The sequence below is a fragment of the Arachis ipaensis genome, chromosome B05 (assembly GCF_000816755.2).
Source record: "Arachis ipaensis cultivar K30076 chromosome B05, Araip1.1, whole genome shotgun sequence".
In the NCBI taxonomy this organism is placed as follows: Eukaryota; Viridiplantae; Streptophyta; class Magnoliopsida; order Fabales; family Fabaceae; genus Arachis; species Arachis ipaensis.
In genome coordinates this window covers 21,178,991-21,197,689 of record NC_029789.2, presented here as the reverse complement: position 1 = coordinate 21,197,689, position 18,699 = coordinate 21,178,991, and the positions used below count along the sequence as shown (strand labels likewise).

The following is an 18,699-nucleotide window of genomic DNA, read 5'->3' as shown; positions in this document are numbered from 1 at the left end:
GCTACACATCCATGCAACTATGTAGTCAAGTTAGCCTAACACAAAAAAAATTCAATACCATTAAATGAAACGTGAAATACACGCGCTCAACACACATGAAATCGCTCTTGCCCAATGCTTCTTCTTCTCCTCACGCTCGTTTACGCACGGAGCGTCTTCTTCTTCTTCGCCTTCTTCTTCGTGTTCCTCCTTCTCCTCATTTTTTCGCGTTCCTTCTTCTTCACGTATTTTCTCCTTATCGTCATTCTTTTGTTGTTGTTGCTGCTGTATTTTTTGGTCTTTTAATTTCCTCCTTCTCTCTTTGGTAAAAAAGCAGTAGAAGGTGAGGAAGAAGAGTTTTGAATAATGCAGAATGAACCGAACACAGTACTCATGGTGAACCAAACACAGTACTCATGGTGAACCGAACACAATACAATTGTATAGTACTGAGTGAACAAAACATAATCCATTATATAAAATCAAATTCAAACAGCTTTCTGTAGAATGAACCGAACACAGTACTCATGGTGAAACAATTGTATAGTACTGAGTGAACGAAACATAATCCATTATATAAAATCGAATTCAAATAACTCTACCTACAATTTACATATTATCAATTCAATTCAATTCAATTCAGTACACCTCCGTCCATTTAATTCAATTTAAATTAGCAATTACATTCCATTCAATTCGATTCAAAATTGAATAATCCAAACTTTGTCAGTTTGATTCGTTTCAGAAGAGTAATCCAAATCGCTCTCCTGTTTACCAAAAAATTATGAACCCCTAAACCCTAAACCCTAAACACTAAAACCAGAACCCTGAACACTGAACCCTAAACCCATAAACCCTAAATCCCTAAAACATAAACCCTAAACCCGAACCCTGAACTCTGAACTCTGAACCCTAAACGCTAAACCCTAAACCCTAAACCCTGAACCCGAACCCTAAACACTGAACTCTGAACCCTAAATGCTAAACCCTGAACCCTACCGTAAACCCTAAACCCCCGAAAACCCCGAACCTTGAACCCTAAACCCTAAACCCTCAACCATGAACACGGTGAACCGAAATTAATACACGGGACGAACCGAAAGTTTGAAACATACTGAACACCTGTACCTTGAACCCTGAACCCATAAATCCTAAACCCTAAAACCCTAAACCCTGAAACCCTATCGTCATTCTTTTGTTGTTGTTGCTGCTGTATTTTTTTTTTTTTTGTCTTTTCCTCCTTTTCTCTCTGGTGAAGAAGCAGTAGAAGGTGAGGAAGAAGAGTTTTGAATAGTACAGAATGAACCGAACACAATACAATTGTATAGTACTGAGTGAACGAAACATAATCCATTATATAAAATCAAATTCAAACAGCTTTCTGCAGAATGAACCGAACACAGTACTCATGGTGAACCGAACACAGTACTCATGGTGAACCAAACACAATACTCATGGTGAAACAATTGTATAGTACTGAGTGAATGAAACATAATCCATTATATAAAATCAAATTTAAATAACTCTGCCTACAATTTACATATTATCAATTCAATTCAATCCAATTCAGTACACCTACATCCATTTAATTCAATTCAAATTAGCAATTGTGTAATAACCACCCCTTCTAGAAACAAAATTTAAATTTCAAAGTTTGAAAATCGGTTAGGAGATAGGATTAGAATTTTGAAATTTTGGATAGGAACCTAGTAACCGCCCTCAGTTTGAAATTTAAAATATCCTAACCACCCCATCCCCAGACGTATATAAATAGGGGAGCACCCATAGGTAGAAAATCACTCCTCTCAATATCAATCCTCTCCCTTCTCTCTCTACAAAGAAATAATATTCTGTGTGCAAATACAAGAGGCAGGCTCGAAGAAGCGTTAAGAAAAAGAGTAGAGAATTATGCCTTTCCTACTTATGTTGGCATGTAGTATGTTTTATTTTGTTTTCTTCCATCCATGCATGGCTATCACCTTTCATGTATTTTATGGCATGAATTATTCTTTGCATCTACATTGAGCATGATTATCTATTTTGTCAATTATACCCTCTTGAAATCCATTAATATGTATCCCATATCTTTTCTATGTGCATTTACATGACCCCTTAATCACTATTCCTTTTATGTTAAGAGTACATGTCCCTTTATAACATTTTATTAAATTATTTAACATTTCCTAATTTTACTATGTGCCCTTACATAACCTTTGATACCGTTACCTTATTATTATTCCTTTTATGTTAAGAGTACATGCGTACCCTATTCCCCCACTTCGGCACCCCGTCGAGTTTTGGTCCATCCCACGCAACGAAACCGGGTCATCACTGCGCGAAAGGGGGTTGGAGGGAGACCCCTGGTACCTCGATTCACGAATAACTAAAGACTCCTGGCCGAGGATAGGATATGATGCAAGTAGGGGAGCCTCTTCAACGAAATTAGTTAGGACGTATTAGTTTCTTTCCTTTGTTTAATTACCTCTAAGCATTTTATTTTAAACCGTACTCATGGATAAGTTTATTATTTATTACCGTTTTAGTACTGCTTGTTTTCCTCTTCACGCGTACTTGCTTCCTTCCTTGCATAACGATTAAGTCATTCCTTTTTGACTCAAGTGTGGCACCTTATTCTAAAAACCCCCCACGATAGTATAAGAACTTAGGGTGTTACATTATTGGTATCAGAGCAAAGTCGATCCTAGGAGGTATGACTAATGAAACCTCTTCCTATGGTTATCCATAAACAGGGGACCTATGGCAAGTCGTGGACGCCCGCGTGGAACGAGCTCGAGCTCCTCAACCCTAGCAAAGCACATGAAGGAGATGGCCAAGGCAATGAAGGAGCAGGCCCATGCCACTACTCTGATGGCTCAACAACTGTCCACTGGGGACAGGGACCCCAATACTCCCAGACTGGAGGAAGGACAGACCCGTACGACTTTTGCTGACTTCAAGAAGATTGGTCCGCCTGAATTCCGTGGGGCCCTCGACCCTGATAAAGCAGAGGAATGGCTGACAGAAATGGAGAAAGTATTCACAATTTTTCCATGCACGAAGGTGCAGCAAGTGAATTACGCTACCTTCATGCTCAAAGCTGATGCCGAATTCTGGTGGGAAGGAGCAAGACGATTGTTGGAGGATGCGGGAACAGATATCAGCTGGGCCACCTTCAAGGAAGCTTTCTACAAGAAGTACTTCCCCCTTTCTGTTCGAGAGTCCAAGGAGATGGAGTTCCTTCAGCTGAAGCAAGATAGGATGAGTATTGCCGAATACACAGAGAGGTTCGAGAGGCTCTGCAAATTTTCCGCAATGTATAAGGCTAATCCAGATGAAAAGTGGAAATGTATGAAGTATCAAGGAGGGCTCAGGGCAGAGATCCTACCCGCAATAGCCCCACTGGAAATCCGGGAGTTCTCCTCCCTTGTTAGCAAGTGCCAGGTGATCGAAGAATGCACCAAGAAACTAGCGTCAGAAAGAAGCAAGGCTTTCAAGAAAAGGCAGCTAAATCAAGGATCTTCTCAGCAGCTGTCGCAGAAGAAGGCCTTTCTTGGAAGACCTACAGGAAGGCAATCTCAACAGGGCACAAACCGCCAGAAACCTCCCACCGAACTCAAGGAATGTGCCTCGTGTGGAAAGCAACATAGGGGCAGGTGCTTGGCCGGACAAAATGTCTGCTTCCGGTGCTTCCAGCCAGGACATATCGCCAGGGAATGTCCAGCAGTTCCCCCACCCCCTGCCAATGCACCCCAACGTCAAGGACGAGTCTTTGCCCTCAGCAGCGAGGAAGCCCACCAGTCAGAAGATCGAATCGAGGGTAAGTGCACAATTAATGGAGCTCCTTTAACTATCCTATACGATACTGGTGCTTCTCATTCATTTATATCTCTCTCTGCTACTAGTAGAATCAGTTTATGCATGACCAAATTACCATATGTCCTACTAGTAACCACCCCAGCCGGTAAGAGTGTCGAAACTCAGCAGGTTTGCCAGAGGGTTCGCATCCTCATTTCAGATAGATCATACTTTGTTGACCTAGTATGCCTCCCTTTAGTAGGATTAGACATCATCCTAGGAATGGATTGGCTCAACAAAAACCGCGTCTTGTTAGATTGTTTTGAGAGAAAAGTCATCTTCCCTTCCCAACCCACACGAGACACACGTGATCTTCCAAGATCCTCCGAAGACACACGTACGAGGCAAGGATATGCCTTGCTAAATTCGGTAAAAGCAGATTCCCATCAGAAGTTCTGTGAGATACCAGTAGTACAAGACTTTTCAGATGTCTTTCCCGAAGATATACCCTCGTTTCCCCCAACACGAGAGGTTGAGTTCTCCATAGAACTGATGCCTGGGACAGGGCCAATCTCCGTAGCCCCTTACCGAATGGCTCCGTTGGAACTCACTGAACTGAAGAACCAACTAGAGGAGCTGCTGCAAAAAGGATTCATCCGACCAAGTGCCTCTCCCTGAGGAGCTCCGGTATTGTTTGTGAAGAAAAAGGACGGCAGCATGCGTCTCTGCGTGGACTATAGGCAACTCAACAAAATCACGGTGAAGAACAAGTATCCCCTCCCAAGAATAGATGACTTAATGGACCAACTACAAAGTGCAACAGTGTTCTCAAAAATTGACCTGAGATCAGGGTATCATCAAATAAGGGTAAGAGAGGAAGACATTCCAAAGACAGCATTTTGAACGAGATACGGACACTACGAGTTCACAGTAATGTCTTTTGGGTTGACCAATGCCCCCGCCGTCTTTATGGACTACATGAATAGGATTTTTCGACCTTACCTCGACAGTTTCGTGGTAGTATTCATAGATGATATCTTGATTTTCTCCAAGACAGAAGAAGAACACAGGGAGCACTTGCGTGTAATACTGGGAACCCTTCGAGAGAAAAAGTTGTACGCAAAACTATCCAAGTGTGAGTTTTGGATGAAGGAGGTACAATTTCTTGGACACATGGTTTCCGGCAACGGAATATCAGTGGATCCCAGTAAGATAGACTCGGTACTAAACTGGGAAAGGCCGACGTCAGTCACAGAAATAAGGAGTTTTTTAGGATTGGCGGGCTACTATAGAAGGTTCATAAGAGGGTTTTCTCAACTAGCCCTACCGTTAACCCGTTTAACCAGGAAGGATACCCCGTTCACTTGGACGCCAGACTGCGAAAGAAGCTTCCAAGAGTTAAAGTGTCGTTTGACATCCGCCCCAGTACTAGCCTTACCTAACCCTGACTACCCCGTACTCAAGCAGGGCGTGACGCTATATGGGTCATCGTGGACCGACTTACAAAGACTGCCCACTTTCTACCAGTCAAGGCGACCGACTCATTGGAAAGACTAGCCACGCTATATATCAAAGAGATCGTGAGGTTACATGGGGTACCAACAACCATAGTCTCGGACAGAGACCCAAGATTTACCTCGAGGTTTTGGAATGCATTGTAGAAGGCATTCGGGACAAAATTGTGCTTGAGCACATCATACCACCCGCAAACAGATGGACAAACGGAGAGAACCATCCAGACGTTGGAAGACATGTTACGAGCTTGTGTCCTGGACAGACCAGGAAAGTGGGAGAGTCACCTACCACTGATCGAGTTTGCTTATAACAACAGTTACCATGGTAGCATCGGGATGGCACCATATGAGGCACTGTACGTGTGAAGATGCCAATCTCCTTTATGTTGGTACGGACCAGAAGATAAAGGCTACTTAGGACCGGAGTTAGTAAGATAGACCACAGAAGATATCAAGAGGATAAGAGAAAGAATACGCACCGCCCAAAGTCGACAAAAGAGTTATGCAGATCAACGAAGAAAACCCCTCGAATTTCAAGAAGGCGATCACGTATTCCTAAAAATCACCCCCACCACCGGGGTAGGGAGGGCTCTCAAGGTACGAAAACTAAGCCCCCGGTACCTGGGTCCATTCCAAATCCTCCGGCGTATAGGAAAGTCGGCATACCAGCTTGCCCTACCACCAAATCTATCAAGACTACACAACGTGTTCCACGTGTCCCAACTCCGAAAATACCAGCACGATCCAAGCCATGTGTTGCAGCAAGAGGACGTAACACTCAAAGATGACCTGACTTTTGAACTACCAGCCATGGAGATTGTAGACAGAAGCATGAAGCAACTAAGGAGCAAGACGATACAACTGGTAAAAGTGGCATGGGGTAGCGGCAATTCCAGAGACTACACATGGGAAAAAGAGGCAGACATGAGACCGAAGTTCCCAAATTTGTTTACAGGTAACAATCGTGGTGAGGATTTCCTTTTCTCCCCAACAATAGAAAATTTCAGTAAGGCCCCTAAGTTAATTAAGATGACCCGTATCGACCAAGTTCAGACATGGAATTTGGGGACAAATTCTTTTCTTACGGGGGTGATAATGTAACAACCACCCCTTCTAGAAACAAAATTTAAATTTCAAAGTTTGAAAATCGGTTAGGAGATAGGATTAGAATTTTGAAATTTTGGATAGGAACCTAGTAACCGCCCTCAGTTTGAAATTTAAAATATCCCAACCACCCCATCCCCAGACGTATATAAATAGGGGAGCACCCATAGGTAGAAAATCACTCCTCTCAATATCAATCCTCTCTCTTCTCTCTCTACAAAGAAATAATATTCTGTGTGCAAACACAAGAGGCAGGCTCGAAGAAGCGTTAAGAAAAAGAGTAGGGAATTATGCCTTTCTTACTTATGTTGGCATGTAGTATGTTTTATTTTGTTTTCTTCCATCCATGCATGGCTATCACCTTTCATGTATTTTATGGCATGAATTATTCTTTGCATCTACATTGAGCATGATTATCTATTTTGTCAATTATACCCTCTTGAAATCCATTAATATGTATCCCATATCTTTTCAATGTGCATTTACATGACCCCTTAATCACTATTCCTTTTATGTTAAGAGTACATGTCCCTTTATAACATTTTATTAAATTATTTAACATTTCCTAATTTTACTATGTGCCCTTACATGACCTTTGATACCGTTACCTTATTATTATTCCTTTTATGTTAAGAGTACATGCCCCTTTATAACATTTTATTAAATTATTTAACATTCCCTAATTTTACTATGTGCCCTTACATGACCTTTGATACTGTTACCTTATTATTATTCCTTTTATGTTAAGAGTACATGCCCCTTTATAACATTTTATTAAATTATTTAACATTTCCTAATTTTACTATGTGCCCTTACATGACCTTTGCTACCGTTACCTTATTATTATTCCTTTAAATACTATGTGCCCTTACATGACCTTTGATACTGTTACCTTATTATTATTCCTTTTATGTTAAGAGTACATGCCCCTTTATAACATTTTATTAAATTATTTAACATTTCCTAATTTTACTATGTGCCCTTACATGACCTTTGCTACCGTTACATTATTATTATTCCTTTAATATCGAGAGTACATGCTCCTTTTTATATCTTGTTCAAGGAACCCTATTTTATTATATGCAACTAAATGACCCCTTATATCATTATTGCTCCTTTATTTTAAAGATCAAGGGTACATACTTTTTATAATATCTAATCCAAGTATTTCAAATACTCACTTCTTACTATATGCACTTAGATTATACTTTTTACGTTATATCATTAATATCTTCTTAGGGTCAAGAGTATATGTTTTCTTATAGTTGTTTTATTCAGCTAATTAATATCCTATTTTCTATAATGTACATTTATTTTATACCCCTCTAGGGACGAGAGCTTTCGTATAAAATCTTATTTAAACATGCTTATTTTATCATGATATATGCCTCTCCTCTCGCATGATTCATTCTTGTATATGCCTAAATAACCGTACTTGTTAAAGAACTGAGGGAATGATCCTTCGGTAAGGGAAGGTGACCCCCAAAGACAAGATATCGAGATGATCCCTCGGTAAGGGAGGGTGATCGATCGAGATGATCCTTCGGTAAGGGAAGGTGATCGAAAAACGTTTGGGATAAGAACCTTCGGTAAGGGAAGGAGACTATCCCATCAATTTTATATAATAATATATCTTTTTATATGACTCCCTTCTTGTGTATGTCTAAATAACCTTGATTGTAAATTAAACTGAGGGAATGATCCTTCGGTAAGGGAAGGTGATCGATCGAGATGATCCTTCGGTAAGGGAAGGTGATCGATCGAGATGATCCTTCGGTAAGGGAAGGTGATCGATCGAGATGATCCTTCGGTAAGGGAAGGTGATCGATCGAGATGATCCTTCGGTAAGGGAAGGTGATCGCCAAAACGTTTGGGATAAGAACCTTCGGTAAGGGAAGGGGACTCCCACTTATACCGGTTTGAGCTCAATACCCTCCATATAAGTTATAAATTAAGAAAGAAAGAAGGCACGAATGAAAGCTTAAGTTCCATGTTTTCCTTAGATTTAATTATGATTATGTTGATGTTACCCTTCTATTTTCCTATATGTTTCCCCTTTCTTTTACACACATGTTTTACAAAAAAAGAAGATACATATTACATGCCATGTTATACGCTTGTTTTTAAAATCCCGCACGTGGGCTGGAGATGGATATGGAGGTGTTGCATAGCACTCCTACTGAGACGCTAGGTTCTCACTCCCTTTCTTTTCCCATACTGTCTCCAGAGGAACATGGCACAGCGGATAGAGACGACGCAGTGCCCCCCGAGGGTAACTTCTGAGTATGACCCCTCAAAGCACGCGTGGGTAGTTGCGACCACTACTACCGTGCTCCAGACTATCTACTTAGGTCGAGATCCCGTGGAAGAAGAATCCCAGCTGCCCGTCATAACCTTCCTAGACTTCAACATCTCAACATCTAGAAAGCGGTCACCTAAGGTGGTACACCTCGAGTCCGACTCCGAAGCCGAGGAAGAGGAATCCGACGACCCAGGAAGACACGAAGACACCATGGAGGAGGATCCAGAGGAGGAGTTGAACCCTTGCGGAAGTCCAAGGGTGGAATACGTACCCTATTCCCCCACTTCGGCACCCCGCCGAGTTTTGGTCCATCCCACGCAACGAAACCGGGTCATCACTGCGCGAAAGGGGGTTGGAGGGAGACCCCTGGTACCTCGATTCGCGAATAACTAAAGACTCCTGGCCGAGGATAGGATAGGATGCAAGTAGGGGAGCCTCTTCAACGAAATTAGTTAGGACGTATTAGTTTCTTTCCTTTGTTTAATTACCTCTAAGCATTTTATTTTAAACCGTACTCATGGATAAATTTATTATTTATTACCGTTTTAGTACTGCTTGTTTTCCTCTTCACGCGTACTTGCTTCCTTCCTTGCATAACGATTAAGTCATTCCTTTTTGACTCAAGTGTGGCACCTTATTCTAAAAACCCCCACGATAGTATAAGAACTTAGGGTGTTACAAATTGCATTCCATTCAATTCGATTCAAAATTGAATAATCCAAACTTTGTCAGTTTGATTCATTTCAAAAGAGTAATCCAAATCGCTCTCCTGATTTGAAGTTGAGTCATTTATTATTTCGATTCAGAAATGCAGATCGAAAAAGAAAACGAAGAAGAATAGGAAGAAGATAAATGCAACCATATCGAAATAAGAAAATGAGAAGATGAACGCGACCAGAGGAGAATGATGAAAGCAATGCAGATCAATAAGGAAGAACGCGAGCAGAGAAGAAGAAGAAGAAGAAGGAGAAGGAGAAGGAGAAGGAGAAGGAGTTTTACGTTGCAGCAGAAGATTTACGTTGAGCAAAACTTTAGGTTGCAGTACGTTATATGTAGCGCGTGTATGAGAAACGAGTAAGGGGTGGGGGACGCGCGTGTGAAGGAAATTACTTGGTTAACAACTATGTAAAAAATACATTGATGCAGAGCTTTTCCGATAAAAAAATAGTATAAATAATTTCCTTTAATTTACAAATATAAATAATTAATTAATATACAAATAATTTTAATGTTTAAAATTATGAAAAAAATAAAAAGTTAACTTTTTATAAGTGCAAAACAAATTTTATTTTTGATAAATAATTTATTCATTTAATTTGAATTTTTATAAAATTATTTTGATAACAATTAAAAAAGTATGTAGAAAAAGAATAAAATTCAATTTTTAAACCTCTATTTTTATTTTATATTTTTAGAAACTTTCATCCGCTAGTGAAAAAAATACAAATAAATGTATGATGTACAATTACTAAATTTTAATGATAAAAATGTCCTATTTTAATTATCTTACTTTTAAAAGTTACATCAAAATCAAACTTTTAAAATCTTTTTAAATATGTATATATAATATTTAGTTTCTTTTCAAATTTTAAACTATCTTAAATATTTTTTCGTTTTAATCCTTGAAAGTTATTTTTTGTTCGACATTTTAAATATTTTAAGATTATTTGTGGTGGTTTAGTCTTAAGAAATTATTAGTTCTCTAACAAAATCTCTTTAGATATACTTAGGGTGTTCAAATCCAAACCGATTCAAATTAAATCGCTCATTCAATTCAATCCAAATCGAAAACCGATTAAAAACCGTACTAATTCGATGTTATGTTATCGTTGAGTTTTTAAGATATGTTAAGACTTGTTATGTCATTGTTAATTATTTAAAATTTGATGTTAAGACTTGTTATATGTATTTAATTTTTTTATTTAAAAAACCGCAAATCCAAATCGATCCAAACCACTTGTAATCGGATTGGATCGGATCGGATTTTCAAAAAAAGGTTCATCCAATCCAAACCGCACCACACATAAATTAAGCGTTCGGATCGGATAACTTTTTCTCTTAAACCGAACCAAACCGGACCGCGAACCCCTAGATGTACTTAAGAATGTAGAAGATGGATATAAAAGGGGAGTGAGACTGTGAGAGAGGGAACGAAGCAAGAACGGAAAGGGTTTTTGTGTTGGTAGTGTTGTGTAGTGTGTGAGAGATAAGACTCTGGCTCTGCGACCCACTCACTCGCTTTATTTGTGTTAATCTATCATCATCGTCATTCAGCAGTGATGGCAGCGTCTCTGGGAGTGTTTTCCGGAATGAGCTTCGTGGCGGCCGAGGCGCCCTCAGGAAGCCTCTTCAGGTCTGTGGCTGTGGCTGTTCATGTCCCGCCGAAGGGGGGAAGGGTGCTGGGGGCTGTGCGAGCGGTGACGTCGGCGACGGTGTCGGAGACTCCTTCGAGCCCTAAGGTAAGGGGCATAATGAAGCCCCGCAAAATCTCTCCGGAGATGCAAGCCATCTGCGGCGTCTCCGAGATTTCTCGAACCCAGGCTCTCAAGCAGATTTGGGCCTACATCAAGGAAAACAATCTTCAGGTCCTTTTCTTCTTCTTTTAACTTCCATGATAACTGGATAAGGTTTTTCTTTATCACTATTTTTCCTCATTATTTTCAATGTCCTTCTGTTATGCTTTCTTAATGCCATTTTTTTTTTGTATTATTCAGAAATCTTTGAGAGTATGAGAGTATGACTTCTTTGTTAGTGTATCATTCACTGATTTTTGTGTTTCTTGTATATTTATTGATTCTAATAAAGTTGTCTATTAGAATTGATTTCGTATTCCTGTTACCTGTTCCCTATTTCTCCTTGCAGTCTAGTAGTATCCAAATTAGGAAGCTGCGTGGTCCAACTTGTTGTTCTTAGCACTACTACCACTTGCACTAAATTGCACCATTTTCTCATACAGTTTACAACATCTACACTCAGCTTTTTCATATCTATACGAGTTGAGTGCGCATTCCTAATCCTATGTACTCTTTCTAGATCTTTCATTATATGAGCGATTAATGCATGTATATATGTTCATCAAGCAAATTTACCCCAAGGGGACTGCTCCTTCTTTTCAATTCTGAAAGAAGAGGATGCCTAGACAATGACAGAAGGAGTAACTGGTAGAAAGACCTCAAAAACTTGGGGACAATTTTTTGCAATGATTTCCACTCATTATGTGCTTATTCTAAAAATGACCCATAATTATTATCCGTTTTGCGTGAGACATTAACTCATGCTTTTACCTTTCCTATTTCTAACAAATGGATCTGCACAACTCCATGAATATCCAGCAGTTCTGTTAAGCTGATTTTACAATAATAGTTTATGAGGAAGATTTCCATGGTGGTTTCTTGAGCCGGCTGATGTTTCTGCGTTCAATGTGTTATTGGCAACTATTTCCTTTATTAAAATACATTTCTTTTACTAACTTGTTGCTTCTACTTCTGACAGGATCCTGAAAACAAGAAGATCATAATTTGTGATGAAAAGCTGAAGAAGATATTTGCTGAGAGAGATCAAGTTGGCATGCTTGAGATTGCTGGATTAATTAGCCCACACTTTCTTAAATGATAGCACTATAGCAGGAAGTTGGACTAGATTAGGTTCCATGTATGCGAATCACTCATCATGTTTTGGTGTATGAAACAGTTATGTTTACCTTGTCCTGCAACATAGAAGATGTCAGTGTTTTTAGTAGTTGGGATTACAGAATTAGCATTCCCCAAGAGTTAAACTTTGAATGTTGTAGGCTCTTCAAGAGCGTTAGTGGGCTACCTTTAGGATTTTATTCGACATTTTGGGATCTATTATATTATGGTGCTATCTATATTGCAGATATCGTTATTATAATTGTCCGCATGGTACTGGTTTCGTAGCAGAGCAATGCAGGAGTAAAGATGATTAAATGAGTGATTGCTGATAACAGTATTAGAATTTTAAGCTATTCGCTCATTCGCAGGAGGGAAATGTTCATTGCTGTCCAGGGAGCTGCTGCTTTTGGATTGGAACAACTTGGACGTGAACTAACGTTTAAGTGTGTGATTTATCGGTATGTCAGCAGTTTCCATGAGTGACTAAGGCCGAGTTTGGCTTTGAAAACAGAACATGAGAGAGCAATCTCTGTTAGTGACTAAGGTCAAGCTTGGTTTTGAGAGCCGAGAGAACATTAAAAATAAGATATAAAGAATAGAGACATAAAAATTTAAGAATAAGATACAAAAAAGGGCAATTTACATAAATAAAATAAATGGAAAAAAGTGTTACGCAAATACAACAATTAGAAAAACCAGATGCAAATACAACAAATCTAATTATATATAATCCGCGACATCCTAACGCGGTTTATAATTATATGTAATCTGCTAGATTCTGTCGCGAAGTGTATTCCTCATTATAAAAACCTCGTGAGGGTGTAGCGGATTTCATTTCATGAGTGTTGATAGTGACTTAGAGAGAGAAGTCACAGGAAAAAAGGTTGGGTTTAGGGTGAGTTTCTTGGAGTAGTTCCATTAAGCGGAACCATGGAAGATGAAAGGCGTTTGTACCGGCTTAACGGCGTTGCTCACGTAGTCGGAACCATCAATGAAGAGGTAAGTCTCTTTATTCTCTTTGAGGAGGATAATATCTGTATATTTTATTTAATCTTAAGGAAGTTATTAGGAAAATCAGTGTTCTGAGAATCGGACCGGACCGGCCGGTTCGACCGGGTTAACCGAAAACCGGCCCTTTTATCGGTCCAGTTGATGGAAAAAATCGATTTGCAAAAAATCGGTCAAAAAATCGGTGATTAACCGGTGAACCGGGTGAACCAGTTTGGTTTTCTGGAGTGTCGGTTTGCTATTTCTAATAAAAACTGCACCGTTTTGATTAATAAAAATTGGGGAAAACTGAAAAGAAAGCCCAAATGGGCAGATATAAAGAATAGAGACATAAAAATTTAAGAATAAGATACAAAAAAGGGCAATTTACATAAATAAAATAAATGGAAAAAAGTGTTACGCAAATACAACAATTAGAAAAACCAGATGCAAATACAACAAATCTAATTATATATAATCCGCGACATCCTAACGCGGTTTATAATTATATGTAATCTGCTAGATTCTGTCGCGAAGTGTATTCCTCATTATAAAAACCTCGTGAGGGTGTAGCGGATTTCATTTCATGAGTGTTGATAGTGACTTAGAGAGAGAAGTCACAGGAAAAAAGGTTGGGTTTAGGGTGAGTTTCTTGGAGTAGTTCCATTAAGCGGAACCATGGAAGATGAAAGGCGTTTGTACCGGCTTAACGGCGTTGCTCACGTAGTCGGAACCATCAATGAAGAGGTAAGTCTCTTTATTCTCTTTGAGGAGGATAATATCTGTATATTTTATTTAATCTTAAGGAAGTTATTAGGAAAATCAGTGTTCTGAGAATCGGACCGGACCGGCCGGTTCGACCGGGTTAACCGAAAACCGGCCCTTTTATCGGTCCAGTTGATGGAAAAAATCGATTTGCAAAAAATCGGTCAAAAAATCGGTGATTAACCGGTGAACCGGGTGAACCAGTTTGGTTTTCTGGAGTGTCGGTTTGCTATTTCTAATAAAAACTGCACCGTTTTGATTAATAAAAATTGGGGAAAACTGAAAAGAAAGCCCAAACGGGCAGAGAGATAGACACCCCCCTTTCCCTTCTCTCTCTCTCTCACCAAAATCCAACCCTAAAGCCAAAACCTTGCTAACACACACCAAAGTCGCGCTGAAGGAGAAGGCGGCGAGAGGCAGAAGACGACGATAGAGCTCACGTAGTGGGGGACAGAGGAACTCGCAGCTTCAATCTCTGGGAGAGGAAGCGCATGCACCGTCGGAGATGAGGGAGACGATCACGACGGAACAGAAAGGACGGCAGAGTCTAGAGAAGAACTGGACACTGGTGGCTTCTGCAGAACGGGACAGTGTTGGCCTTCTGGGAGTGTGGCGGACTGGAGGTGGCGACTGGACAGTGAAGAAGAAAGGGTATTGATCGAACTGAACTAGGTTACAGGCGAGACGAAAGTTTCGAATTGGTGGCGCTCAGTCGCGGAAAAAAATCCGATAAACGGCGGTGAACGATCGCCTCGATCACTGTCGAGTGACCAAATTGATTTGGGGATTAGGGTTTCTCTGTCCATCGTTGCCTCTCCGTTTTTCGTTGCTTGCTTCTTTGTCGTCGTCAACGGTAAGCTCCTCCAGTGCTTCTTTAGTTTGATTTCTGGGAGTTGATTGCTGTTTTTCTGGATATGTTGATCGCAAATCGTTGTTTTTCTGGGTTATATGCTTGTTATGTGACTTAAGTTTTTTCATTGTTCATTGTTGTTGTGAAGAGAGCTGGATTGTTGGTATTTGTTCTGACTTTTGGACTATTATTGTTGATTATATATAATGTTCTGAGTTATTTTTGTGTTATTGTTCTGATTTTTGGACTATTATTGTTCTGACTTCTGGTATTTGTTCTGATTCTGAATTAATTTATTAGTTATTGACTTGTTGCTGAGTAAAATTATTCAGGAATTTTTTATTTTGAAGATGGAATAATGAGATAGTGATCACCAAGTTAAAAATTTTAATATATTTATTTTAATATTTAATTAAACCGGTTTAACCACGGTTAACTATTAAACCGTTGAACCAGTACCTCTACCGGTTTATTGATCGGTCCGATTTTCAGAACCTTGAAGAAAATAGAACCTTAGTTTAGTTTAGCGTTTGAAAATTAAAATTTAAAATTTAAAATTTAAATTTAAATTTAAATGTAGAGAATTTGAAGTTAGATATTTAAAAATTAAGATTGAAATTTGAAAAGTAGGATTTATGGCTTGTTGATAGTTTTTGCAATAATTATCTAAAGTTGGAAATTTGAAACATGATTTTTTGGAAGTGTAGGGTTTACTAATAGAAATTTAAGATTTACAAGTTGATTTAATTTTGTGATGTTTGTTGTCCCGAAGTTGATTTAAAACCTAGGTAGTTTATGTCTTGAAACATAAATTATAGTTTGGTAATATCAGTGTTAGAAATTAGTCAGGTGTTACCGTGTTATTTATTTCTGAAAATGCTGTTACATTATAGGATCATACCTTATTTGGAGAGGGCTGGGTTGTACCACCTGGCTAGACTGAACACGCATTGGTTCTGGTTGGATGAGCCTCTGGTCAGCGCATTTATTGAGAGGTGGTGGCCTGAGACCCACACTTTTCATATGTCGTTCGGAGAGTGTACTATCACGCTCCAGGATGTGGCATATCAGTTGGAGCTGCCCGTGGATGGACAACCTGTTTCTGGGTGCATGACTGACTTCCACCTGCATATTGAGGGTGCCAGACCGGCGTGGGAGTGGTTCCAGGAGTTATTTGGTGAGCTTCCGCCACCGGATAAGAGAAAGTTATACACGATCCACTTCACATGGTTCCATGAGAGGTTCAAAGTGTTACTCGCTGATGCTTCTGAGGAGACCGTGCACATATATGCACGTGCGTATATTATGATGCTTTTGTCGACACAGCTGTTCATGGACAAGAGTGGTAATCGGGTCCACCTTCAGTAGTTGCCATTTGTGGCGAGACTTGATGACATCAGCAGCTATAGTTGGGGCTCAGCTGCGTTGGCATGGTTGTACCGATGCATGTGTAGGGTGGCTAACAAAAACGTCACCAACTTGGCCGGGCCCCTATAGTTGCTATAGACATGGATCTTTTGGCGGTTCCCCACACTGAGGCCGCAGGGGTTTGACGCTTTTTCTTTTCCGTTGGCATCCAGGTATTCGTTAATACACGTAGTCTTTCATTCTCTGTTACAAGTTATTAACGTTCTACATATGAAAGTACAAATTTATGTGATATTTCTATCATTCAGATGGACCACTTATTTACCCACGTCTGATGGGAAGGAACAAAGAATTATCCAGTATCGCCTTGCATTAGATCGACTGGGTGATCGAGATGTAAGTCATTTATTTTTATTTTCAATATTTTATTAGTTCTTCCCCCACTTATTTGTATACATTGTTACAATGCTGACTAGTCTCCTCACTATCAGATTGTGTGGGAGCCTTATGGTTCGCTGGACGTACTTGCAGTCATTCATCCTGAGATACTGACTGAGGAGCATACTCGGTTATGGCGGGTGGTCACTAGTCTGATATACTTTGCAGTGATTGAGTGGCATCAAGTAGACAGGTTCTTCCCACAGCTAGGTGGCTTACAGCATCTGCCTGAGCCAGCTCTAAACATAGACTATCTTCATAGTAAAGACGACAGGGGTGGAGATAGATGGTTCCCCTCTTACTATCGGACATGGCATGAGCATTGGGACGAGCGAGTTCGCCCAATGTTGAGTATCCAGAGAGTGGCTGATCCTGGTCCATCCGCTGAGTTTCTAGACTGGTGGTACCGTATTGCACATAGGATTCTGTCACTGGGGATTGCATTCGCAGATCCCAGGCCATTGGAGATTCCGGAGGATGCTGTACTCAGAGGGTCGTCGCAGGCGCCCGTTAGAGTTTCAGCGTCGGATATGCCTGATAACAGATGCGTGGAGCAAAGACGATGCATTAGTACACGTGCCACTAATCGGGAGTGGCGCTAGCTTGACGACATGATGCAGGAGGAGCAGCTTGGTGGTGGTGATGACGGAGGCCAGGCAGATCATCGCCTGCGTCGATCTAGTGCTAGACGACAGGCTGCTCGTGCTGGACGAGCACCTTCTGTCCACTATGATGACGAGGCTGGATCGTCCCGTGCTCACCCTTCTGACACTCAGGCTGGTGGCACTGCGGAGTCTACTATGAGTGGTACACCTTTTACTCACGTATCTAGCTCCCAGGTATTGCATGACGAGAGCACGCAAATGTTTGCTGATCTTGCTACCACTACTTTGACCATGGATTTTGAAGATCAGCTGGCTGGGCCACAGTTCTATGCTGACTTCACTGGGATCATACGGGATGACGATGTTCAGCAGTATCAGAGTCCGATCCCAGGGGGTCCGTCCAAGCCTCCTGAGCACATGCCATAGCCCACCAGAGGTGCCGTCCCAGATTCCTAACTACCAGCTGCCGGTCGACCTTAATCAGCCCGCAAGCAGCCCATACCACACTTGGTTTGGCATGGGGGGAGACGCCGCCATCTGCATTTGGAGTGGGTCTACAGGATGCTCCACCTGGAGATCAGCGAGCGACCAGAGTTAGGCGTCCGACTCGATGTGGCATAGGCTCGTACCTACTTGGTCCATTTGGGGACGATCATGATGATGATGGTGACCAGCAGTAGCGCCCCTTATGTTAGTTCCGACTGTTATATTTGTATGAAATATGACTTATTTATTTTCTTTTAGTGTTAATAGCTTGTGCCTATTATATTTGTATGACTTATGTAGTAATTTATTTTGTTAGTGTTAATGCCTTGTGACTATTATATTTTCTATGGCTTCATATATTTGTACGACGCTTATGACTTATTATTTATGACGAGTATATTTGTATGACTTCGTACATTTTGCATCATGGGTTGTTACTATTATACTGGTATTCATGAATTTGTTCCTATGAGCCACTCCCTTCATAATCCACTACAGGGTCTTGCGGAATACACTTTGGGCATATATCTTCATAAACCGCTACAGGGTGTAGCGGTTTATGTGTTCGCAATGTTTGAACGTAATTCGCGACAGGGTCTAGCGGATTACATGTAATTAAAAACCGCGTTAAGGTGTTGCGAAAAACATATAATTATATTTTTTGCATTTGCGTCTGATTTTTCTGATTGTTGCATTTGGGTAACACTTTATTCCATTTATTTTATTTATGAAAATTGTCCTATAAAAAATAGAGACACAAAAATTAGTGTTTATGTATTTATTTAGTAATAAATTAAATATAAAAATTTATAAAAATTTAATTTGTTTTTTTATAAAAAATAAAAAAACAAATTAAATTTTTATAAATTTAATT

The 18,699-nt window shown here is 40.2% G+C and overlaps 1 protein-coding gene and 1 pseudogene across 2 annotated transcripts; both read left to right on the top strand.

The window, feature by feature from the left end:
- LOC107640352 overlaps positions 1 to 5,331 on the top strand; it is a 5,851-nt pseudogene extending 520 nt beyond the window's left edge.
- LOC107643301 (upstream activation factor subunit UAF30) lies at positions 10,821 to 12,585 on the top strand. 2 transcript variants are annotated; one of them, XM_021123345.1, is made up of 2 exons: positions 10,821 to 11,279; positions 11,557 to 12,140. In XM_021123345.1, exons 1-2 carry the CDS (start codon positions 10,974 to 10,976, stop codon positions 11,605 to 11,607), a joined length of 357 nt encoding a protein of 118 aa, XP_020979004.1. In that variant the 5' UTR covers positions 10,821 to 10,973; the 3' UTR covers positions 11,608 to 12,140. The 2 variants fall into 2 exon arrangements, with proteins under 2 accessions (XP_020979004.1, XP_016202390.1); XM_016346904.2 differs by lacking the exon at positions 11,557 to 12,140 and adding an exon at positions 12,187 to 12,585 and having other exon boundaries at positions 10,822 to 11,279.

Coding starts and splice junctions, on each gene's coding strand:
- LOC107643301 (XM_016346904.2), top strand. CDS start 10,974: ATGGCAGCGTCTCTGGGAGTGTTTTCCGGAATGAGCTTCGTGGCGGCC. Junction 11,280..12,186: donor TCAAGGAAAACAATCTTCAG/GTCCTTTTCTTC, acceptor TACTTCTGACAG/GATCCTGAAAACAAGAAGAT.